Source organism: Sebastes umbrosus, chromosome 19 (assembly GCF_015220745.1).
Source record: "Sebastes umbrosus isolate fSebUmb1 chromosome 19, fSebUmb1.pri, whole genome shotgun sequence".
Taxonomy (NCBI): domain Eukaryota; kingdom Metazoa; phylum Chordata; class Actinopteri; order Perciformes; family Sebastidae; genus Sebastes; species Sebastes umbrosus.
In genome coordinates this window covers 6,995,936-7,022,651 of record NC_051287.1, presented here as the reverse complement: position 1 = coordinate 7,022,651, position 26,716 = coordinate 6,995,936, and the positions used below count along the sequence as shown (strand labels likewise).

Genomic DNA, 26,716 nt, shown 5'->3' with positions numbered 1-26,716 from the left:
AAAACTTTTTGACTAAAATCAAATGACTTTTGGTGACTAAAGCTGGACTAAAACTTTTTAGCTGTCGTCGACTAAAACTAGACTAAAATTATGAAGGATAAAAATGACTAATATGTCACTAAAGCTAATAAGCATTTTTGTTTTAAGACTAAGACTGAGATTGAATCTAAAATAGCAGCCAAAATTACCACTGGTGCAGTGCATTCCTTTCAATCTGCACTGAATGAAATGAAAGTTGACTTGTGATTGTGATTGTGATGGATCAGCAACAAGTTTCCATTGAAACCAATGAATACCTGAAGGAAGGAAATCAAAATCAAAAGTTGGAAAATGATCCGGAAAGCAAAGTTCACAGGCTGCATAGTTAATGTATAAAACCAGTGATAATATCCATGTTCACAAACTGTGTGACATCAGGTTAGATAACAGTTTGCCTCCGAGTCGACCACATCAAACAAGTTGGGAGTTGTTGCCGTCACTGATCTGAATGCGTTTCAAAGGACATGATACACCGACAGTGCGGACGGCTGTACTTTGATCCTGCACAGACTCTGTGATCACTGTGTAATGGCATGTTCAGTCTGGCTACACACACTGTCACCTCTGAGTGGGTCGGCTTAAGTGCCTCCATCTCCGTATATGTGTGTGTATGTGACAGTCAAGAGCACATCGCCCACATACGCACGCACGCACTCTCTCAGTGTGTTATATTGAGCGTGGCCTTCATGCAGAGTTTGTCTTTGCAGTTGGAAAAAAAAAAATTCAATATTCTCCTCAGCACGCTGTGGAAAACCAATAAAAGGCTCAGCGGAAATATTTGAATTGAAAGGTTTGTGTCAATGCATAAAAGCTTCTCCATGTACTTGTACTGAATTAGCACCGTGTACAGTCGGTAGGCGAGTTCTTCATTATACTGCACTGATCCTGCATAAATATCCCTGCAGAATTCCCGTGAAAAAAGTCCCCTCATTGTTGTGAAAGAATCCCTGACAGGGCGATGCTGCACCCTGACGCACAGCATCATCGTTGAATAACTTGTACAATGCTTTTGTATTTCCCCAAACACTTTCAGCCATAGCTCTATAGCTTTCAATTCTAAGGATTATTTTCATCATTGATTAATTGATTGATCTATAAAATCACAATTTGCCAAAGATGACGTAGTCAAATTGCTTGTTTTGTCCGACCACAACTAGAAGCTAAAATTATCAGTAGGCTACTATAACATTAGACGGAGATAAGCAGAAAATCCTTACATTTTAGAAGCTGGAACTACGAAATATTTCTCATTTTGGCTTAAAAAGCAACTAAAAAGAAGTTGCTGATTTCTTTTTCTATTTTTTGACTAATTGATTGATTGACTAATCGTTTCTGACCTACTCTATTTCAAAGAAATACATTTAAAGAGTAGATGCAATATTGTATTTTGTTAAACAGATTTGGAAAAGTTAATTGGAATTGATTAGTTGACCCACAAAGAATGTATAGCTAACAATTTGAGAATTGAATTGTTCCAGTAAAGTTAATCAAATATTCTCTGGTTCCGATTTCTCTAATGTGAAAATGTGCTACTTTTCTTTCTTTTATATTTACATTGTAAACTGAATATCTTTTGATTTTGGACTGTTGGACAAAACAGGACACTTTAAGACCAGGTCTTGGATTCCAAGAAACAGTGTCAGACATTTTTCGACTAAACAGTAAATCAGTCTATATAATCAAAAGTTTAAATGATAATAAAACTAATCATTTATTTTTTTTAATTCAGACTTTTGTCTCAGGTGTTCAGCTCCTCTCTGCATCCTTTTATTTTGAAATTAGGCATATGTACTGTAAATCTGCCTCCAGAGAGGTCTGAACCTCCTGATGCAGATTTGAAAATCAGTCTGATCCAGTTAAAGCTTTTAACCTGACCAGACAGAGTCATGTCGGATCAGCTTTCGACCGCTTTCTGCCTCGGGACAACTTAACCTCGGCCATTTATAGATTTTTTTTTATCGCCCCCATTTAAAACATGAGTGGGGCCCAATCAGGACGCTGGAACAGTTAATAAACGCCCTGAATCCACCAGCAGCAGCCAGTTTACCAGTTAACAACTAACAGACGGTAAGGTGATAATTTCACAGTCAAAACATATTCCATTGATAATCCATTGAAAGCTTGCTAAATATATCACACATTGAATGATTCATGATTCTCCAAAGTTACGCAAAATTTTGGCGATGAAATACTGGCAGGGTTTTTTTCAAAGATGTCCCTTGACCTGTGAATGAAAATGGGTTCTATGGGTTCCCACGAGTCTCCCCTTTACAGACATGTCCATTTTATGATAATCACATGCAGTTGTTTGCATGCAGTATAAATGTGTTATTTTCACCTATTCTAAAAATGGAATTGCATAAATTGGGTATGAGTGGAAAGCTGAGACTGAAACTGACTGAAATTCTCAAATGTGGCTTTTCAACAGTTGACAAATCTCTGACTCACTGATTCACAATATCGGAAGAAAAACCACTAACAGCACCTGTACGGCTGTCCTTTATCTGTGTAATACACACAGAGTGCGACCGTTTGACCTTCCTCTTTCACTCTGAATGAGGCCATAAAAGCTCATCTAGAAGCCCCACACCACCAGGTATTTTCCATCTTCCACGGACAAAAAGGCCTCTGTAAAAATCATAACAGTGTACGAAAAACCCAATGACCTCCTGATCCCATTTGTTGACCCGTAACAACAGAGTTTAACTGAGTCGGTAAACGCTTCATCAATGGGATAAAACGCCCGTCGATGCTCTCGGTTTCTCTCTGATATCCTGTTATCTCTGTCGGCCTGCTGACCTGGATTCATGCTCCTCTATAATCCATCAGAGATTCATCCCTACACAGCAAAGCGAAAGGAGCACTTGGAAACTTTGTTTCACACTGACACAGAAAAAACATCACAACAACTGTGTTTACAAGTTCAGATTAGGGCTGTCAATCGAATCGAATATTCAATCGCATGATTGTCCATAGTTAATTGCGATTAATTGCAAATTAATCACACATTTTTTATCTGTTTTAAATGTACCTTAAATGGAGATTTGTCAAGTATTTAATATTCTTATCAACATGGGAGTGGGCAAATATGCTTTCTTTATGCTTTTTCTATGTATATATTTATTATTGGAAATCAAATAACAACACAAAACTATGACCAATATTGTTCAGAAACCCTCACAGGTACTGCATTTAGCATAACAAATATGCTCAATCATTACAAGGCAAACTCAAGCCCAACAGGCAACTGACTTGACTATGACTTGCCCCAAACTGCATGTGATTATCATAAAGTGGACATGTCTGTAAAGGGGAGACTCGTGGGTACCCATAGAACCCATTTTCATTCACATATCTTGAGGTCAGAGGTCAAGGGACCCCTTTGAAAATGGTCATAGCAGGCAATTAGCTATTTAAGCTCTTAGGCGACAAGTTAGTATGACATGGTTGTTACCAATGGATTCCTTATGTTTTCTAGTTTCATATGATGCCAGTATCTTCAGTCTAGCTTTAAAACTGAGCCCACTACAACCTAAATATTGCGTTAATGCGTTAAAGAAATTAATGGCGTTAAAACGGATTTGTGTTAATTATTATCGTGTTCATTTTGATAGCCCTAGTTCAAATGCTTTTTTTAAAATGAATCACTGAAACACCAAAATGATAAACTACAACTGAGACAGACTGAGATCAGGCAGAGAGTTGGGCAAAGACATGGCCTTAATGTAAATTTAAAAAAACAGATGAGTTTATTGGCTCCAAATAGGAACGAAAATGAGGTAGAGGCCTACATGTGTTTTGGCAGGAGTAGTCTGCCCCATAATGTAGGTTAATTAGTAGATGTAATGTGATTAATTCTCAGTTAGCAGTAACAGCCATTCTGTTGTTTTGAGTTGTGAGTGAACTGCAGAGCAACCTGGATCTGAGCAATAAAGAATGTCTAAATAAAAATAAGTTTTTTTTCCCCCATGTTTACTATTATTTCAAAGTTTGTTTTCACCTCTGAAATAATGGTGCCACATCATTTGTGATCTGACATACCGCAAATATACCAACCAAACTGGGAATTACATTACACTTAAAGGAATTTACATCTTTGAAGAAACAGAAAGCTGATGTAACCTTTTAAATCTTAACCCACATGAAGAAAGAAATGCAAAGCGTGGACCGTGATATAAGCGTGGCTTGGCTGCTTATAGAGAGAGACCTTTGAATTTTAGTATTAAACATTGCTGTTGCTCTAGAAACAGTATTTTGTTATTTAAAAGTATAAATACATGATAATTATGTTTATTATGTATGTTTAATTTATTTATAATTTATTATTATGTATGCTTAATTTATTCTTTTTCTTGCACAAAAATAAAAATAAAACTGGATAAAGGATTGGCTTGAACGCAACGGTAACATTAACAAACAGAAAAGTGACTGGGGAAAAAGGGGCTGGTATATGTACTGGTTGGCTGATTGGGGAAAATGAGAGGCAGGTGTGTTGGCAGGTGAAGATCAGGTGACAGGTTAAGGTGGTAAAGTCTGAGGGCATCTGGTGGACAGGTTGTAAATGGCAGGATGGAGGGAAGGACATTATTAGCCAATGTGTTGAATGACAGAAATAAATCCATTGCCCTTATTGTAATGAATGAGACTGAGCTACTAACTAATACGACTACTACGGCTAACACTAAATATAATAACTAATAACAATAATAACTAATGTGTGCAGTGAACCTCCCCACTGTTAGAAACTCTGCTTTCAGACAAAGTAAAACTCTGAGTGAAAGAATGAAGAGTCGGAGGACGCCGCTGGTGTTTGGGCTTAAAGGTCAGCTGATGCATTTTATAATTATGTGAATCTCTGACCTGCTGTTCAGATCACACTGAGGCCAGCAGTAAGCACACACGCACACACACACACAGTGGAGATAGATAAAGGTGAGAGTTTAGAGGGCACTTCATCCTCCCTTCTTATATATCACAACAAATACAGAGCATAAAACTGGTGCTTTAAACCTGAAGTTTGGTTCAGAACTTTCCAGAGTGCAGGAATAAGTTAGCAGTGTTGAAATGTAAGTCTTGTGATATTCTATAATTTTCTTACTGTCGTCAAATCCCACGAAAACACCAAAACCAACAATGCATATATGCTACTAACAAGTATGTGTATCCAAAGCTTGATATATCGTGTGTTCCTTCGTATACCTAATCGTGAGCCATGTCGTGCAGGGCTGCCTCTAAGGAAGTCATGTGACGTGGTATAAAGAGGAGGTAGAGGGAGGAGGTTTCCCCATGGTCTAGTGCTAAAATAGTTAACAAGAAATCGCAGTATCGAATCGGCACCCAAGTATCGTGATAGTATCGAATCGGGAGATGGGTGAATCGTCCCAGCCCTTCTATTTTCTCCCATTTGAGTAACTTTTGTTAAAAACTACAGTGACAGCTGTTTTAGGAAATTACTGAGGCATTTTAAAAACAATATATTTATGAGCTGTTTTTAAACCAACCAATTGGCTCGAGTGCCACAGACAGGACATCCATATCACCCTCTCTTAGTGTCCTTCTTTAAAATATGTCACCGATGTAACAACATAATAAAAGCACCATTGTGTTGTACTTACATTATTCACTCAGTGTCAGTGTCTCTGTGTCACAGTCTATTAACTACTGTAGCTGTGTGTGTGTGTGTGTGTGTGTGTGTGTGGGGGGGGGGGCGGGGGGTGATAGATAGGCCTGGGGGCTGATGGGAAAAGACTAGATCAATTACAGAGATAGAACAGATGAAGAGAAAGACCAGTTGACCTTTAACCCCCCCTCCTCCCTCTACCATCTCATTTACTCCACTCCTCCTCATCAGTTTTATTGCTCCTCTCCTGTCTTTCTTTGTCTCACCGTCTCTCATCTTCTGTATCTCTCTCCTGTCCCCCTTTCTTTCCTCTCCTCTCCCATCTATCTCTTTTCTCTCTCCTCCTCCTCGTCTCTCCTTCTTGAAGCAACCCTCTCATCCAGTTGTCAAGGCTACCCCTCTCCAACTGTCCTCCTCCCTTCCACATCCTCCTCTTCTCTTCTTGTCTCATCTCTTTCCTGCTCGTTCCCTCCATCCTTCTTCCACCTGAAGCGTCCCTCCCTCTCCTCCTGTTGCTAGGGCGACAACTCCTGCTCCTTATATCCTTCCTCTCCATCTTCCTCGCTTATCTTCTCCTTGTTTTGTCTCCTTTTCTTTACTTTCCCCTCCTCTTCTTTTCTCCTCCTCCTCCTCTGTTATCTCTTTTCCCCCCATACTTCTGCTCTTCTCTACTTTCCTTGTTTTTTCTCCTTTTCCCACCTCTTCTCTTCTCATTTACTCCTCTCTCCTCTCCTCTCTTCTCGTTGCCGTGGCGACGCCTCCTCCTGTCCTACTGTCATTGAGTCACATATGAATATTTAACAAGTCCCAACGTCCGGAGTCCCTCTACATCATCTTCTGCCGTTTATCTCTCTGCTTGTCATCTTCTGGCTCCCCCTCCTTCCTCTCCCCTCCCCTTTGCTTCTCTCCCCTCAATCTTCTTTTTTCTCATTTTCCTGTCTGCACCTCTCCTTCCTCACCCTTTCCTATATTTTCCTCACCCTCTTCCCCTCCAATGTTTCCCTTTCTCCTGCCTCATATTTGTCTCTCCTCCTCCTATATCAGCCCGTTCTCATTCCCAGGGCGTCAAATACCGAGGTTTTGTCACGGCCGTCGGCGTGTGACAACGCTGCGCAAGGCACCCTTTATTTATGAGACGCACCGGGCTTTCAGTTATGACAAATGTAAATTTGCCGGGAGTGACTGTGGTGACGTATTAAAGAGCGAAAAGACACACTGATTGTGGTGGAGCGGTGCAACAAACACAGAGCTTTCATTCAGGAGACCGCTGATTGTATACCGTGTGTTATGTTTCAATACAGTCTCACGGCAGTTCATGAAATATGTACTTGAATGTACATGAATCAAACACAAATTTCCCTTTATTCTCGTGACGCTCAGCACGACTTTCAACAATGTATTTTTTGTGCGTTGTCCTACGAATGTCCAGCAAAACGTGACAGAAGTCTTTTTAAAAAAAAAAAAAAAACTACTTAGTTAGGTTTAGGAAAAGATTGCTGTTTCGGTTCAAATAAAATCATAATTGCCGTAACTTAAGTACTGAAGTTACGTGACAAAACCTACTTAGTTAGCTTTAGGAAAAGATGGTGATACGGGTTAAAATAACTCTGGAAGTGCCGTTGGGATGAGAACGTGTTGCCTATATCCCTCCTTCGTGTCCCCATTTCCATTTCTCCTCCTCTCTTTATCTCCTTTCATCCTTCTTCCTCCCCTTTTGCCTGCTGCTCTTCTTCTTAACCTTTCCTCTTCTGCCCTATATCCTTCCATTTATCGCTTACTCCTCTTCTACCTCCTCTCTCCTCCTTCTAATCTTCCTCCTTTCTTCTCTACCCATCCTCTCATCACTCCCATTCCTTTCCCTCTCCTCCTCCTTCATTGTCCTTAACGGCTCTTCTCCTCTCTTATCTCTTCCTCCTCTTTTTACTGTTACCCCCCCCTCCTCCTTTTCTTTCCCCTCTCTTCCTCTCCTCAGTCTGTTGAACTGTTTTATTCTACAGCTGAAAGGCCACCAGCACACTGAAGGGAAGGAAACAGGTGTAGTGATAAAGCTGAGCAGGTGTGCGGGGGTGGAGGTGGGTTTGTGTGTGTGTACCTTCTTTCCTCCGTCTTGCTGCTTTTCTCTATTTTTCTCTTATTTTTGTGTATTTTCTGAATCTGTTTTGCGTCTTTACTCTTTACTGGATATATTTACGGACAGTTTTACTCTGACTCCTGTTACTACATCGGACACCTGCTACACTACAGAGCCAGCAGCGTAACATAATTGTGATTGGCCCCAGTGCAAATTTTAGTTTTTTGGGCCCTCGCCCCAAACACAAGTGCACACTCGTGCGCACACACGCACGCACGTACACACACAACCTTTCCAGACAATTGCAAAGCAGACAATTGCTATGCCACCGTGGAGAGGCTCAGCATGCAACTCCCATACTGCAAACCAGCCTTAGATCAGCACCACGGACAGCAGCCGGAGCGCCAAATGAATCAACGCTAATTTAACAGCCTGCCCTGGACTCAGCGGACTCAGTAGGTGCACATTTTCCAATATATGAGACGTAACAATTACAGTGCTATGGATTTAAATCCCTGATCCCACTCCATATTAACAAAAAGAAACTAGTACTCACGCATTAGAAGTTTATCCTACAGGCCTGCAAAGTCATTAACAACACTGCTTAAGAACCGTGTCCTTTTTTATTGGAATGTCCTGGCCGTGGGACGTGGCACGCCCGTTTTAAGATTAACGTTTGTTAGATACCTAGCTGTTTCTATTTATTCCTGTTGCTCGCCTTGAGATCGCCTCAATGGAAATGAGGATTTAAAACCATCCATTGAGTGGCAGCAGGCTGGAGGGAGATCGCCAGGGAGCTGAAAGTTTCCTACTGTTATTGTATGCCATAAATATCCCAATGCTATACGTGTGTTTTCTGTTCAAAAAGAACAAACGAAGGAGGGTAAGTGGTTACGTCTCAGCCTGATCTTGAGCTCACAGCTGACAGGTAGCCTACGTGGTTTGTTTACATGATGTAAGGTGATTTTTGTGCCCCGGACAGCTTCTGGGCCCCGCTGCTCCACAGCACAGAGCTGTAAACTACAGAGTCCAACTCCTCCAGCTGTGTCCTTCGTTTCAGTTTAGAGTAGAGAACGATAAACTGGCCAGTTTGATATACTGAAGATTTCAGTACAGAAATATCAAAGATATGTTTGATGTCATTTAATGTCTCAATTACTTATATCCCCTTTAAACTTTGTATTAAAATGCATTCTGGGGTGATCGGATTGCAATCGGATAGTGCTTGACCACATGAAAGTACACGTGTAAATGCACCCAAAATGCATTGAGGACCTGATCCGATCAGCCAGACAGGGATGCATGGTAACTACACTGAACACAAGTGTAACTGCAACTGCATTTTCAATCCACATACAACAACTGTGTGGGCGGTAGTGATGCACAGATCGACCAAACTAAATTCTGATAAGCTAATTAGAAAATATCACAGCGATATACAGAGAGTGTCAAAGCAGAGCGTAAATTATTAATAACTTCCAACACATCCATGTCATATGGCGGCGTGCTTAAGCCGTCAGCGCTCTGCTCACTTTCTTGCTGCCGCACCGCTCATCTGAAAGCTTTGCTGTTACTTGCTGCTGCTGCTGCGTTTGCTGTTGCTGTTCATACAGCATATCAAAAGCCCCACTTCCACCAGCATCCACCTGCAGACTGTGAGTCAACATTCCCCTAGGGGCAAAGTTATTATCATCACCCGCTACTCCCTGCTGTGTTGAGCTCGGTGTTTCCTCTTGGGAAGAGACGAGGTCAGAGCATAGACAGAAAATATCAACACCGTACATCTACATCCATTCAACATGAGTTAGCTCACTGAACTATGACTGCTCCAGCGGCTGATAGTACTATACTACAGTACTAGTATTATAACAGTGAATGTTTATTCTTTTACTACAGATATTACTACTGCTGTCAGCCTGTGAATTAGTATGTTAAATGGTCAGGTTTGTAGTAATCCTCAGTCTGAAATGTAAAATAAAAATCATGTTTGTGGATTCATTCTGTATAATTCACCCAGTAAACAAGATGTGCTGTGATACAGTATAGTACTGGAAGCAGAAACTGGAGAAACTGATAAAAAAAATGCCAGCTCTTCTGCCTCTTGAACAATTCTAAAAATATACGGCAATGACCCCCTTTTTTCTTTCGTGTGAAGTTTGGGACACGCTGCACTATACTGAGAAAGCTCCAGATATATTATACAATTGTTTCTCTGGAGCAACACATTCATACGAGTTGCAGAAAAAACCTTGAGCGCATCTGGTCTGCAGTTAATACAACACAAGCTCAAAGACAACTGATGAAACCAATTAGTTATAACAGATGTTTCTGTTCCATGTTTCAGTCAATCTGAAACTGCGATCCTAAGAATAATATTACTTTACTAATTAGATGACTTATCAAGTTATGTAAAAGGAATATTAGGCATAATTTCAACAAATATAACAACACATTTTTGAAGAAGATTACCAACCGTAGCTTTAAGACATGTAAGACCAAATCCAAAAGAGTTTGACATGGACACACTTGGTCCCAGCGATGTACCTGTGGTGTAAAACTAAATCAACAGCACTTCCTTCAACATTCCCTCCGTGCAGACTTACGTTGGCGGCTGAATCCTCTGCAGGTTTTGTTCCTCCTTCCTCCGGTAAGTCCGGCGCTGTCGGGACTGAGACGGGCAGCAGTGGGGAGCGAGCTTTACCGGCCTGACCCAGAGAGGCCGTCTTCACCTGGGGCTTCGGAAGGCTCGCACCTGGGTAAGAAAGAAAGAGTTCTGGTTTCTAACATGATATTATACATGACAGTTTAGACCAGAAAATAATCTGGTGCTCGTCATTTGACACCACGCTTTGCTTTTGACATTTGGGGCCCTATCTTACACCCTGCAGTTGTAATTTTCATGCCCAGCGCAAGTAGCAAATGTACCTATGCAGGCGCACCTGGCTTTTAAAGTGAATGGGAGATGACACTCTTATTGTTTTAATTCCTGTTATGCCCAAAACACACCTATGATTAATTAAGAGACTAAACACAACCCCTTTGCCCCTTGCACCTTATTTTGCGCCAAGATTATGCGCCACTTAACTAGCAAAAGTGGAGTTGGACATGCCCTAAATGCACTTGCGCCATGCACTTTAGACCATGCGCTATGGATCGTTTAAATAGGGCCCACGGTGTTTCTCGTCAATCGTTCTGGTTTTATCTTTAACAGCAGAACTTCTGAGCAAACGTAAAACAAACTTGGATTGTAATCAAGCTGCAAGTCGAGGTTTGAAAGACAAGTTAGAGCCAGAGTAAATTCAGTCAGCCGAGACTGAACTGTGAGTGATGTCAATGATTATTTTAGAGAATGTTTTGAAACCCTCGATTTCAAATATGGTTGCCTGGGGCAACCCGGGCCAACTGTTAAAAACTGTCAGAAAGACTTGTTTCCTGAAAGCTGCTATTTAATATTGACGTCCATGTGAACACTGACAGGAACAGTTTGATCTGATAACACATATTGACTGATCTAAATGTTCACAGTTCACATGCAACTAAGAGACCATTGAACAGGAAACAGATCTGAGGCCTGAGCCATCCATCCATCCATCCATCCATCCATCCATCCATCCATCCATCCATCCATCCATCCATCCATCCATCCAGCATTTTCAAATTCACACTGTTCATTTAGCATCCATTCATCTATTCTATCATCCTTTCACTATATAACTAGAACCAAAATGCAAACAAATGACCAGATAAGTAAACCAACAAGGCAACAACTTGACCAACCACAGAAGGGAACAAACATCCAAGCAACAGAACAAACAAATGAATGAACAAGAAAATAAATCAATAGATACATTCAACTACGTTGTCTCCACCACACAAATAACCATTCAGGGAGTCAGACTTAAGGATGCCTCTTTACAAAAGCGAGACAGAAAGTGAAAGAGAAACAACATGGAAGAGGAAAAATACGAGACAAAAGAGGGATGTCTAGTGTTTTTCCCTCCTCTCTGATTCCCTGAACAGCCTTGTGATGTCTGAACACATCCTCAGGCTTCTGCTACCCCGGCCCGTTCTCATTCCCAGGGTGTCAAATACCGAGGCAACGTCACGGCCGTCGGCGTTTGATACCGCTGCACAAGGCATCCTTTAGTGCCTGGATGAGATGCACCGGGCTTTCCATTAACTAAAATGTAAACCTATCCACGGTATTAGTAAATGCTCAGAGAAAGTGCGCCGGGAGTGACAGTTTAAAGAGCGAAAAAGAAACATTAACGGCAGGCAGGAGGGGAGGTGGATGGGTACAACAAACACAAGGCTTTCATCCAGGAGACTTTCACGTTACAATCAGCTGTATGTTTGTGTCCCGTGTTCACAACGTTCAGTTTCATTTTCGCTTTACAAACGTAGTAACTTTAAGCCCAACCATGTCATTTTATCCTAAACCTAACTAAGTGGTGGCACCAAGGGGCGTGACAAAGCGGCAGTATGTGACAAGCTGGGATGAGAACAATCCCCTTGCCTCTTTTCCTGCTCCTTCACTTCCTGATCAATAAACATCCATTCTCTTCCCCTGCGAAAATGAAACACCTGGAAATGCCTCAGTAGCAGCAAATTACACCTGAAAAAAGGAACATCACTTAAGAACAAGAACATTTCCTTTGTTACCCACAGTAACAGTCTGCTTCACAGTCTCCTGCTGCGCATAAAGATGTATTTCAAACTGTTTAATCATACTCTGCTTTGCTGTAAACGGCACGAAGAAAAGTAAAAAGAACATCCACCTTTGGATTCCAGCTGAGAATAATGAAGACAAACTCTAAATACTTCCATTACAGCAATTCTTCCCTTACAGCGATAAAGTCCTCAGTACCCTCCTGTGGTTCACCTGTACACTAACATAATCATATACCATATACCCATATGTATGTAGATTGATCTGGTCATTATGAAAATGTTTTATTCAAGTGATAATCCAAATTATATGATTTTAGTTCATGAATTACAAATCCTTTCTACTTCACGTTCCTTGTTCTCAGTTAATTTCTGTGAAAATCAATCGGCAGAAAACTTTAAAATAATAAGAAATGAAGTGTTCAGTGAGTGGGGGAGTCGACCAGGGGTGGACGGGGACTGAAATTCAGCCCGGGACTTTGAGATGGAGAGGCCCTTCAATGTGAGCGCCTGGAGGGCGGGTTTTTGGCTGTAATTTTAAGAGTAATACAATTTTTGTGGTGCAAGGGTTTGCATATGGATGGTAGGGACATGTCTCCACCAATATTTTTTGGGAGGACAGAAATGTCCCTCCCAATAGTTGATACTCATTGACATTATCTTTGGAGTGACTCAGATTTATTTATTTATCCATCCATCCAGTATTTCTTCATTGAAAGAAGAGCAAAGAACGACACTGAAGGCTTTTCTCGACGAATGAGATGTTCTCGCGCTTCCCCCGACTGGCTTCGGCAATAGTTTGATTGACAGATGGTTCATCCAATCACCTGCCAAGTGTTGTTTTTATAGCCCTCCTGTTGTCTTCGGGTCAATTTGACCCGAAGACAACAGGAGGGTTAAACAGGCCAACTGATGATAATGAACAAGGCTATTATTTGACAATAATGTTTTCTTGTCTGGCTATTATTAATAATATGAGCATACTTTTGTTAATTTTTCATGACCTAATGTTGAATTTCTGTGGATTTATCCCTCCTGTTGTCTTCGGGTCAATTTGACCCGAAGACAACAGGAGGGTTAAGTACCTGCCCTTTTTCAAACAGTTTCCAATGACGGCTTCTCAGATGGTTCTGTGTAACAAACCATCTGGCGGGTCAGGTTGGGGTTGGGTGACCTTTCAGCTTCATGGGAGGATTACATCTTCAAGCTTTACAGATGCCATTTACACCTCGTTGTGATCTGGTCACAAAGGGAGCCAAACCACCTTCAGATCCCCCCGAAGAGCAGTAAGAAAGAATATCTATGTTATTTCTCCGTTTCTCATCGATCCAAACTTTCTGGTGCGTGGAGCATCATGACCTTACACTGGCGCTCGAGTGGCTCAGGACTTTTGAGTATCTGTATCTTTTCCGTCCCAGTACTTTACTCTCACAGTAACACTGACCTTGTGTGATTCTGAATTTCTGTAAATGTGGTGCAGAAATCCCTGCCAGCTTCATTTTAAAATGAAGCAGAACCAAATGTGTTTGTATGACTTCTCAGCACGATGCTGTCAGACTGAATCCAAACCTCTGCTGAGCTCCAGAAAAAGACATTTTGTGGAAAAACACAATGAGCCGCAGCGGTACAGAGCCAAAGCAAAGGTTACACATCCACAGTGGTGAAAGCCATAAAAGAGAGTTTCACGGTGCCTGGCTCACCCTCGGGGGGTTTGTCAGAGAGGGATGGGTGTGTGAGAGTGCGGGGGGGGGGGAGCGGCGGCTCGTCTGCTCAGAGAGGTGGATATATTTACCAGACAAGAAGGAGTGGAGGTGTGAAACGCCCGCCGGGGGTCACATCGGCGGTGTCTGTCTCTGTTTCTGGGTCGAAGGCAAAGATGGAGAGATTTACAGCGATAGGAGGTGAGGATGGAGGGGGCGGGGTTATTGATCCCGAGGACGGTTTGAAGTAAATACAGTTTAAGATGAAAAGTGTCTTTGAGGAGACATTGTGTCTCTGGAGGGAGAGAGCAGACATCTCCTCCGCTTCACACAGGAGTTTGGTGTTTCTTTGTCTGCCTGTTTTATCTTCCTTTTATTTTCTTCTTATGTCTGTTTGATGTCTACCTGTCTGTGTACCTGGCTCCCTCATCGGTCAGGAAAGACATAAAACGTACACAGACAGGCTGAGTGGGCTGGGGTTTAGTGAACTTTTGGAAAGTAGCTATATAGGTTTCCAAAATTGTCTCATTATTTGTACAAAAATAAGTACATTCTCTGCCACTTGAACTGAGGTCTGCTACAACAGTGACTTCTTTTAAAAGCAGTCTCAAAACATATCGCAAGCTTTTAGTTGTGTTTAGCATGTGGTTAACAGGTAAAACTTTTATTTTAGAATCAGTATTATTAAAACAATAATAATGACTTTGTATATTATTCCCCTTTTACTCTAATACCTTCTTATCTTATATGTTTTATTTATGTTATAGATTCTTATCTTATATGTTATTATGTTATTCTATGTTTTGTCACATGTCGTATTTGAAGCACATTGAGTCAACGCTTGTTGTATGAAATGTGCTATATAAATAAAATGTGATAGATTGATTTATGTATGGAGGCCCATTTCCGCCATGAAAAAATCAGTGAAAAGTTAGGGATGATAAAAATAACTATGCTCAAAATAAGTCAAAAATGTAAAGTAAAAATAATAACAATAAATCCAGATTTTGACACCTTAAATTTAAATTGCGATGGGATCACACCAGTCGCAACTCCCTTGCATGGACCACACCCATCTTCGAACACAGCCTTCATTTTGATCTCAACTATACACCTGTAAAATTTCTTGATTTAGTGAGTCAAATCATATATATATAAAATTTTGATTTTAAAAGTATAAATTTTAACTATCTCACAATCTACCGGTAGTATAGCATATTCTATCTCATAACCTTTGAGATAGAAAAAATATTGATGTAGTGTTTCTTAATTTTGACTCTTTTTGACTTATTGTTAGGGCTGTCAAAGTTAACGCGATAATAACGCGTTAACGCACACTTGTTTTAACAACACTAATTTCTTTAACGCATTAACGCTAAAAACCTTTTTAGGTCGTAGCGGGCTCAATTTTAAAGCTAGAGTGAAGTATTCAATCATATGACACTAGTAAACTTGAGGAATCCATTGGTACCAACCATGTCTAGCTTGTTGCAAAGGAGGCTAAATAACGCTCCAAACACGCGCTACATCTTTTGGCGAGGAAAAACTGGGATGGCCATTTCTCTCAAATCGACTTCTCCTCAAAAGAGATGTGAATGAAAATGGGCTCTATCAGTTCCCACGAGTCTCCCCTTTACAGACATGCCCGCTTTATGATAATCACGTGTAGCTTGGGGCAAGTGTTTGCCATGTTATGATTTGAGCATATTTTTTACGCTTAATGCAGTACCTGCGAGGGTTTCTGGACAATATTTGTCATTGTTTTGTGTTGGTAATTGATTTCAAATAATACATATATACATACATTTGCACCCTTCAAGGTACAGTTTGAACAGATAAAAAAATGTGTGATTAATTTGCGATTTATTGCGAACAAACATTTTAATCGATTGACAGCCCTTCTTATTATGTCAAATATTTGATTCAGTATGTCATAATCCTAAAATAGTAAGTTTTACTCCCTACCTTATAATTGTATCTTAGTATCTCATAATTTTGTTTTAATATTTATAATTGTCCTTTTTTTCCTCATTTTTTTTCTTTTCCTGGTAGAAATGGGCTTCCATAGAATAGGACAAAGAGCTACTTTGAACTTTTTGATTTGAGCGGTGTGAGAGCAGTACAAAGTTTGCAAACTGTACGGTGTATTACAGTTTCAGAACACATTCTGACCACTTCACCACCTATTTAACATTTTTAAGATTCTCTCTGATCAAACGCCTGCAGATTGAGGAAAAACTCTCGCCTTCTCCACCGTCCGCACAGCTCCATCTTTACTTCACGCCTGAAGCTTCAAAGCCTTTTGAAAAATCATTTTTTTCCCTTATCTCCCATCTCACCTTCTTGACATGAGGTGGGTATTAACAGGTCGTATAATATGAGATCTGAGCTTTTACCTGGATTTACCCGCCGCTCTCCTCAGCACTACGATTTAATCATTACATGGCTGAGTTCTTATAATGCTGTTTTATGTTTTCAGGTTATGTTCGTATTCATGTTTTATTTATTTTTTGACTGAGTAAATATATATATTTGCTATATATTCACGGTCCGGGAATGAAACCTAATGATTTTGCTGACCTCCCCTGCAGTGCCACCCTCAGGAGAAACTGGTAAGGCTTCTGTATAATTTTGGATAAAGAACATTGCAGCCTCTAGACAATAAAATAAAGCTAAGTGTACGATTTGAGAATGACTATAAAAAATCTCTGTCCTACGTGGTTGTCCAAATGTTTGAGATAACCATTTTAAACTATCTGAAAGCTTTTTATTGGTAATAACGTGTGCCCTCTGAGGCGAGATGAAGGCATACACTTAAAAACATCCATCACAGCTGGCTCTGTGTCGACCTCCAGCTGTGGCTGGAAATGTCTTTTCTCAGAATCAGACATTGAGCCAGACAATCCCATTACAGCTTCCAGCATTAAGCCGCACATTCAGGCCAATTTAGGTGAGTAACTGACCACCATCATACTTTACTCTGCAGAGGGGCCTTGGATTTAAAAAGGAGAAGGGATCAGTTTAAATATTGATATAGAATTAGGGAGCAGGGGGGTGGAAGTTTCTGTGGATGGTGAAGAAGAAAAAAGCCCTTTGCTGAAAACAGAAGTTGTTGACAATATTTATTTCTAATCTAAACGGTTTTCATAGCAGCAACATAATTGTGGTTTAATTTGTTCCACTCCAGATTCTTTCACTCACTGTATTTTAACTGACAGAGTTTCTGGCTCATATTCTGATCACAATGGGATGTCAACCCTGTCTCCTACAAAATATGTTTATATTCTACTAAATGGGGGGAAACATAATAGATTATGTTTGCAGACCAGAAATTGTGATGCCCTTATATCACATGGATGGGTATACAAAAGTTTGACGCTTTGACACCGGAGACGGGTGAATTAGGTTTTCACGTCATGATAATTGTGGCCAAAATATTAACTTGGTGTTGTATTATCACAATATTCATCAAACGCTCCTGAAGGACTACTACGCCTATTAGATCTCTTCTCCCTTTTGGGGTAAAGAAACTCGCTGTCACAGGAGAGAAAATGAAAAAATTACGAAAAGCTGTTGTGTTGTGTGTAATATTCGCTGTCAGTGTAGAAAATAGCTTGAGTGGGAGGCTGCTGCTGTAATACAGTCATTAACGTTAGAGCAGCATCAGACTCTCGAACTAAATCTCAGCCTTTAGATCAAACAGTTGGCAATAACATGTTGTATTTATACAGACAACTATTAGTTAACGTTATTCAATCAAATCTGTATAGATGTCTGGATAAGCAATATCCAATAAGAACCCTATTTTAACGATTATATGCCATTTTAGCATATAATTATTATGTTTATAATAATGTAATTTTTGATAAATTTGGAGATAAATATTGGGGTGATTTGTCAGTAATTCCAAAGAGACTTCAAAAAGGTTACTTGCTAATTCTCACCTAATTACCATGATAAATTGTGGACCTGTAAAATGAAGTGTTACCAAGAATGATCCCAGCCACTTCCACACAGTGAGGCATACAGCTTATTAATTAAACATCGGATCGCTACTATGTTATCGGCTGATACCCAAAGCCCAGGTATCGCTATTGCTATCGGGACTGAAAAAGTCGGATTGGTGCATCCCTAATAATAATCATCTAGTTCAGAAGACTAAAACACTTGGTCGAGGTTGAAGAAAGATTCACCGAGCTCTTTGAGTCAGGTAAACCTCTTTCATGTGCAGCTTTCTATCCATCTTACAAACTGGAGTATCAACCTTCAGTCTTTTCAGGTCTCTCTCTCTCTCTCTCTCTCTCTCTCTCTCTTTCTCTCTCTATCTCTCTCTCTCTCATTCTCACCACAACAATCCAATTAAACCATGAAAACATCTCATTCTTTTCACTGAGGGAGTCATTCGGGCTCGGATAAACACACAAACAAGGCCAACAATGAACATCAAACGCCATCGCTCACAAGTCTGTTTTTTTCCCCTCCTTGATAGAGAGACGGAGACGGAGGAGAGGAAGAGGGGGGGGGGGGTAGCACTACCCGGCTCTGAGGCTCTGTGTTAGGGAAGGGGGGTTGGAGGGGGGTCACAGGGTGAGCGAGGGGGTCTCTTTGAGTCGAGCCGAGCGTCGCCTCGGGTGCGCTATTTCTGAGCGAAAGGTTTCCAGGAGCTGAAAATCAATGTTAATCTGAGGCCACCTGGGCGTGTAAACAGAACCATAATGGAACTATATACACCCACACACACAGAGGTGATACACACCTACAGAAAGCAGGAACACACAATACACCTCCACACACACATACTGTCCAGGGATCATATGTACTGTAGGAGAGTATTTTGTTTTCTGTTCACACTGCTGCAGGCGATCAGAAAGAGAGAATGACAGGATGAGCTATACGGAGGGAGAGGAAAGTGAGATTAAAAGATCTAAAAAACAGACAGTAAGAGGAGAATATAAAAGGGAAAAGAGAGAGAAAAAGTAAAGTCAATAAGACAAAGAGGGAATGAGGGAATATCTTTCGGAAGAGAGAGCTCACGGTGGAACAACCTTACTAACACACTTTATGTTGGGATTTATGAAAGTTTAGAGATGAGAACAGAACTGAGTGAGTATACAACTTCTTCTGTTCAGTTTGCAAGTCAGCATTTAAGAGCAGGTACAAAAAAAATAATAAATTAGAGTAAATTATCACATGCACATACGTACCACACACACACACGCACGCACTGTGTAGCAGCTTTAGGCTAACATATTTAGTCTCCGTGAATAAAATATTAAACAAAGTGCAGCCGCTCAGCGGAGAGAATAAACAGAGAGTCACTGGAATCTGACAAAACAATCAACAAACTGGAGCTTCAGGAGCGGCTACAGAGTGGAACCAGACGCTGCACTTTTTTCAAAATATTGGTTTTCTCATCATGTTTGATAAAACACACTTATTTTCTTGTATTCGCTTCAGCAGAGGATTGAGACCAGGCTGTTAGTGTTTCATGGATTGAACACTAAATGCAAAATAACAAAAAAAAGCTCCAGTCCAAGGCCGGGGACATGTTTTCCTTGCTGTCAATCCATTAAAAATATTTAATAGCAATTAATCATAGTTGATCGAAATTAATCACAAACTAATCGCACATTTTTTATCTGTTCAAAATGTACCTTAAAGGGAGATTTATCAAGTATTTAATACTCTTATCAATATGGTAGTGGGCAAATATGCTTGCTTTATGCAAATATATGTATATATTTATTATTGGAAATCAATTACCAACACAAAACAATGACAAATATTGTCCAGAAACCCTCACAGGTACTGCATTTAGCATAATAAATATGCTCAAATCATAACATGGCAAACTCAAGCCCAACAGGCAACAACAGCTGTCAGTGAAGTAGAGGTATAAAGTATCAGAAAATGGAAATACTCAAGTAAAGTACAAGTAGCTCAAATTGTACTTAAGTACAGTACTTGACTAAATGTACTTAGTTATATTACATCACTGGTAGCAACCTGTCAATCACAAGGTAGCCCTGCCCTAAAGCATCCCCTGCTTTATGGTCTATTTGACTCTAAATGGGACCATAATTTACTAAATGAACATCATGCTGTATTGAAGAAGACTTGAAACTAACGATTGAGACCATAAACTCATGTTTACAATGTTTACTGAGGTAATAAATCAAGTGAGAAGTAGGCTCATTTTCTTATAAACTTCTATACAATCAGACTTCTTTTTGCAACCAGAGGAGTCGCCCCCTGCTGGCTGTTATAAAGAATGCAGGTTTAAGGCACTTCCGCATTGGCTTCACTTTTCAGAATCGGAGTTTGCTGCCTGGTCACATAAATTCAAGTCACGTTGTGTCTTGTAATGTCATGTGACTCCTGTTCACGTCACGTTATATCACGATACATTACGGTACCTTATGTAACATCACAAAATAATCCGGGCGTTTCTTGACCTTTGATTATTGAACAACAATAAAGCTGTACTCACTGGATTGTGGCATCATGGAGGTGTACACCTTGGGGTCGATGGTCCCCATGGGCGGTGGCAACAGCGGGTTGGTGAAGCTTCGTAGCGGGTGGGTGGGCCGCACGCAGGCTGTTGGGATGGTCCGACCGCTCCCAGCCTGGGCCTCCTCAGCGGCGACGGTGGGGGCCCCTGGGATCTGGCCAACACCAGAAACGTGTTCCCCCGACGGTGCGGAGGAGCCGGGGAGGAGCGGAGCGGTTTGCTGGGGCGGAGGCTGCTGCTGGAGGAGAAGACTGGTGGAGGAGTCTGAAGGCATCGCTGAGGAAGAGAGAGGAGGAGATGAAGGAAGTTAGGACAGGGGGTAAGAGAGTGAAAAGAATTGTTGTGAGGATGAAAAGAGATGAGAGATGTTAGGGATGGATTTGGGGATGGGAGGAAGGAAAGAATGGGGATGGAGAGAAAACACATCGAAAACACATCGAAAAAACAAATGGCAGAACTTCAAACCTCCTAAAGCACTTGATCGTTATCAAAGACAGCTTCTGCTTATATGTAGGCAGTAATATGTCACTATTGTGTAAATTACTGTTGCTGCAGGAAGGCTGTGGGACTGAGAGTGTGTTTCTGTCAGGAATGTAAATGTACTAAGACTGTCAAAGTAGGCAAATACGTTTTAACGCCACTAATTTCTCTAACGCATTAACGCAACTTGTGATTTTTAGTTTGTAGCGAGCTCCGTTTTAAAACTAGAGTGAAGAAACTGGTATCATATGAAACTAGAAAACCTAAAGAATCCATTAGTACCAATGTACCACTAGCTTGTCGGGAAGCAGGCTAAATAACGCTCCAAACTTACACTAAATTTTGGCGAGGAAAAACTGGCATGGCCACGTCTATTTTCCCCCTCCCATGTTGATAAGAGTATTAAATACTTGACAAATTAATCGCAATTACATATTTTAATTGATTGACAGCTCTAAAATGTACACTAAGTCTGCATGAACCTTCTTCTGTATGTTTCATGACCTTCAACATGTGTTTAATGTCCACGTAGATAGGCGATACATACAGTATATACAGTATATGCAATGGACATGTCTGTGTACAGTTTTAGTTTTTTTGCTGTGTTTTTCTTGTATGAAAACAAAAAAAAATATATATATATATTTTTTTGTCATTTACATACTGAAAGGCTCACAGATCTTTAAAACTGTATAGTTCAATTAATTCGTTCAAAACATCGATCTTTTCCTGATGCGCAAAAAAACCCTGCCAGGTTTGCAGTTTTCTTCTTTTACTTTGTTGAGTGTGAAGTGTCTCACTGTCGTTTTCTATGTTTTCTCACTGTGAAAAATCACCTTTTATCATCAGAGAAACATGTGAAAGAAAGAGGAAGAGGAGCTTCCTTCTGAAGAAAAGAGAAACCGTGTGCAAGAAATATGCCTCAGATGTGACATGAGGGATGAAACTCCCCATGTAGCTACAGCCAGTCCGATCAGAGCGAACATGGGAGAGTGAAGACAGCCGGTAATTACATGTAGAGCCGCTGTGTGTTCATCAACCAGCCAATACAAGAAGAAGAAAACGAGAGGAAAAGCTGAGCGAGAGAGAGAGAGTGTGAGAGCCACTCCCCATGGGAGGAAGAAGAGAGACTGAAGAGGAATAAAAGTCTCATAGAGCCCTGAGAAAAAGAAAGAGGAACAATAACTCAGACCTGGTAAGTTTAGCAGCGAAATGACAAGCCTTAGAGGAGTTTTTAATTGTTGTGTTTTTCCACAGAAGAATGCTCTTTTTTTGTTATCTCAACTCATCAGGAAAGTATGAACAAAAGATCATTAAGCACGGTGGCCCTGAGAGCTCAACACGCTGCAAATTAAAGGGAAAATTTGCAGATTGTCAAGCTTATGTCTTTGTATATGAGTTAGGGATGTAGTGCAAAAAACAGCTGCCGTGCTTCAAAAATCATAGAAGTGGTGTTCATTTGTGAAGATTATCTTCATGAACAAAACGTGCAAGTATCATAAACGTGCCACAGAGTTTTTTTTCTTCAATAATCCAGAACCCGATGGAAAAATCCTATTGGCTTTTTGTCGAGGTAACCCAGGGCGATGCTAACTTCCTGGTAAGCATACAGAAATATAAGTCATCTCTGGAGCACCGCTCAACAGAGAAAATGACACCCCAAAATGTGAGGGCAGAGGATATTATGGACGAGGATTTTTTACAGTGTACATCAGTGTTTTGGCTGACTCAGATATTCAGCCGGTGAGAGGCCGCTCCAGGCTGCAGCTGCAGCGAGGAGGATATGGCCGGCGGGTACCCTCCAGAACCTGAGCTGCCGACTGCTGGTGCCTTTGCTCAAATTGCCCTCCGTTGCCAACAGAAACGTAATCATTCTGCTGTAATGAATGTCAGAGTTTTTGTCGGATGCTGTTGCCGACGACAATGCTGAGAGCGAGTCATGTCTGCGTTGCTATGCATGAAAGTTTTCCTCCTCACTGGGACAGAGGTATGCTGGAGACATTCTCCAGGATCCCGAAGATAAACTGGAAAAGACGAGGGAGGGCGACTTTTGGGCGATTTTTGTCATTGTAATTTACTAATTTTTGGTGACTCACAGTGGTTGAATGGAAAGCATAAAAAGTGTGTTTAGACATCGAACACAGCAACACAACATCTGACATATTCTAATGTATGTGCAGAGAGAAAACAAATCCACTGGTTAGAGATATTGAAGTAGAGAGGAGCAGTGATTTATTTGATTATCTTTTTATTTGCTTTGTCTGCAGAGGAAGGCGAGCTCCTAACAACAGACTGGTTTTATAACAGAGTGAAATGGGTTTTTTTTTTCTCTTCTGTAAAGTCACACAATGTACTTTTCACTCTAAGTGTTCCTCAGCATAGAAACACAGGAGACTCCTGGACAGACAGATACACATCGCATCACTACATCAGCAGTAAATCATGCCTTTTCTGACTTAGCTCGCACATAATTTCCCTGTTAACTTTCTTTTTAAAGGTACGCTGTGAGAGTTTTGACCACTAGTGGCACTATAGAGCAATGTCTCAATGTGTGGGTCCTTGTTACCTCCGCCAAGGCCGAAGGCCTAGGAAGGAGGTTATTTTTTCACTGGTGTTGGTTTGTTTATCCGTTAGCACGATTACTCCAAATGTCTGCGACTGATTTGAATGAAATGTTTTGGAGGGTTGGGGTGTGGCACAATGAACAATCCATTTGATTTTGGTAGTGATCTGTTTATGATGCGGATTCAGGAATTTTTTTAAGGATTCCGATCAGCCAGAACATTAAGACCTCTGGGTATAACACATGCACAGTGTGATGACGCGTTGATGACGCATGACCCCGCCTCTTTCCTTCAGAGAGAAAGACAGAAAGAGAGCGGGGGGTTGACAACTGTGAAAGTACAGTTGAGTTCGACCAAAGCACACTTGGTGATTGTTGGAAAGAGTAACGACGACGGTTTAGATGAGTTTTATTTTGTTTCTGTCCAGTTTGAATGAAGCGTTTTACGACGGCAATCTTACTCGGGCACCTTGGCGGAGGTCTGCGCTCTCCGAGTGCCATTCTAGTTTAATATAAACCAGCCCTCGTCACATGTCATGTTGCTTTTTCATACGTCAGCAGACTAATTTGCCTAATCTTTGCAGGTCTTTAGGCCGCGGTGGAAACGCAGACAACGCTGGGCTGAAGGAACCTTTTAGTTCCTTAAAAAGTAGTTCCAGGGACTAAAAGTCTTCTTGAACATCTTCTTCTTGTCAATCTTGAACCTTTCACTTTACAATCGGTGAAGCTCAGCATCTCATTGTTTGTATTCCTTTAAACTTTATGTCATCTCCCTCATTAACTGCCTCTCTATCACTTCCTCGTTATATCTGCCTCTCCGTCACCGCTGCCCCACACCACCACCTCCACCACCGCCACCACCACCCTCCTCCCGTCAGCTCATTGCAAGTGTGCATTCTGCCATCAGCTCTCCCGCTGTGTCGGCTAATTCAATGACACCGAAGCTTCCCCTCGTCTCTCTCTGCTGTTGTTAAATCACTGATACAAGCCGACTAGGAATTAGCCAATTACTGAATTACTGAATTACTGCTCCCCACCATGTCATTTAGCATTTAGCTCTGCAGCAAAATGGGCTTAAATACGACAGGGAGGGGGAGGTGGGGAGCAGCAGCGGAGAGAGAGCTGGAAAGATTAAGATGTTGCGGTGTAAGCCCTGTTGTATTTATTAAAGGTTAGGGTTGTTTTATTAGTACAACGTATAATGTTATTAACAGTTGCAGTGGTCATAGCATTATGATAGTGATACATTAATACAGACCATTGGCTGTAAGTCCTGCCCCTTAGTTACTGTTGCTACACCTGTCAAGCTTTCCGTTCTTAAACAACACATAATGCAGTTTCAACCAGTTTTGCCATATTGGACTACTTATTAATAAGTTAATAAGATATGCAGTATACAGTGGTTGACATCTGTGGTGTAGTGGTTAGTCAGGATGCTCTGATATGGTGAAGAGTGGTGAGAACGACAGATGTTAAAGTAATAGAAGAACCTGGTGTGTGTCTCTATCTCTACAGTAGTATTCTCAGAAGTATTAGTAGTAGCATTGCAGTACCTGGTGTGTATCCTCTGTCCACGGTCAGGCTTGGGAAGGGCATCGGTCTCAGGCTGAACTTGTTGTGAGTAAAGCCGCAGGAAGGTGAAGGCAGGATACCAGGATACTGAGAGGAGTCCAGAGCAGGCACCGGGATGGCACTGACCACCGCTGAAACAGAGGGACAAAACAGCCAGTAAACCAGGCTGCAGCGGCACAGACACCGCTGAAACAAAGGGACAAAAACAGCCAGTAAACCAGGCTGCAGCAGTACAGACACTGCTGAAACACAGGGACAAATCAGCCAGTAAACCAGGCTGCGACAGCACACAGCAGATATATTTCAGTAAAATAAATACCTGACAAAAACAAGGCACATGATACAAAATGAGTGAATGACTATCCATTGTCCCTGTTAAATAAACAAATAAATGAATCAGTCCTGTTCATTGATTAGCAACATTACCCACATTGACAGAGAATTACTGGGAAGGACACCTCTATAAGCGGTACAGAAAAAAAACAAATCAATAATCTCCCAGTATAAATAGTAATATCAGCCAACTCTAAGAGTCAGTCAGACAGACAGGAAACCAGTGAATACAGCAGAGTATGCAGTCAGCCAGAGCAGAGAGGAGGAAAAACACACAGGAGAGCAGCCAGACCAGACAGAGTTCATATTGTGACCTTGAGAGGAAACTGCAGGGAGTCAAACTGATTACACTGCCTCAGGTACACAACACACACACATACACACACACACGCACACACACACACACACACACACACAGGCCTCTTATCCTCTAAACAGGCTTGAAGAGACAGTGTGTATATGTTTGTGTGTGCATCTCTCTCATGCATCCCATGTTTGAGTCTCTCTCTCGCTGTGCCTTTTCAAACACACATCCAGTCATGCTAGAGATGCGTTTTACAAAGTCAATGTATGTTTACCAGCCGCGACAGCATGTGGGTGGTATGTTTTTTTGACCTTGTGAGTCTGTCTGTGTGTGTGTGTGTGTGTCATCATGGCAGAATGTTATCCTGGAGATGCCTATTGTAGCGGCAACTACCACAGAGGACGTTTGGAGTACTTTGCCAGGTGTTTATATGTCTGTCTGTGTCATTTTGTCACCGTGATAGTGTCATAGCCGGGCAAGAAGCAGTCATGAATCTTTACAGTTGTGTAGTTGAGATCAAAATGAAGGTTGAGTATGAAGATGGGTGTGGTCCGAGCAAGGGCACCGGAAGTAGGGGGGTAGGAATTGGGGAAGGGGCCATTTGGCTTACCTACATCCCTAGCCCCTGGCCCGATTTGGCGTCATGGCTGCTGTGATCCTATCGCAAAGGCAGTGTGCAGTGATTTATGTTTATATTAGGGCTGTCAATCTTATATCTTATCTTATAAACTTATTTAATCGGGATTAATCAAATTAATCACACATTTTTTTTCTGTTCAAAATGTTCCTTCGCGACAAGCTAGTATGACATGGTTGGTACCAATGGATTCCTTAGGTTTTCTAGTTTCATATGAC

At 41.2% G+C, this 26,716-nt stretch overlaps 1 protein-coding gene across 1 annotated transcript in view; it reads right to left on the bottom strand.

Moving 5' to 3' along the window:
• dcc (DCC netrin 1 receptor) overlaps nucleotides 1-26,716 on the bottom strand; it is a 251,873-nt gene that overhangs the window by 6,319 nt on the left and 218,838 nt on the right. Inside the window, exons 26-28 of the mRNA XM_037753405.1 lie at nucleotides 25,206-25,355; nucleotides 20,589-20,885; nucleotides 10,334-10,482 (exon numbers count right to left, since the gene is read on the bottom strand). Of these exons, the coding sequence (XP_037609333.1) occupies nucleotides 10,334-10,482; nucleotides 20,589-20,885; nucleotides 25,206-25,355 (596 nt within the window). The remainder of the gene's footprint in view (nucleotides 1-10,333; nucleotides 10,483-20,588; nucleotides 20,886-25,205; nucleotides 25,356-26,716) is intronic.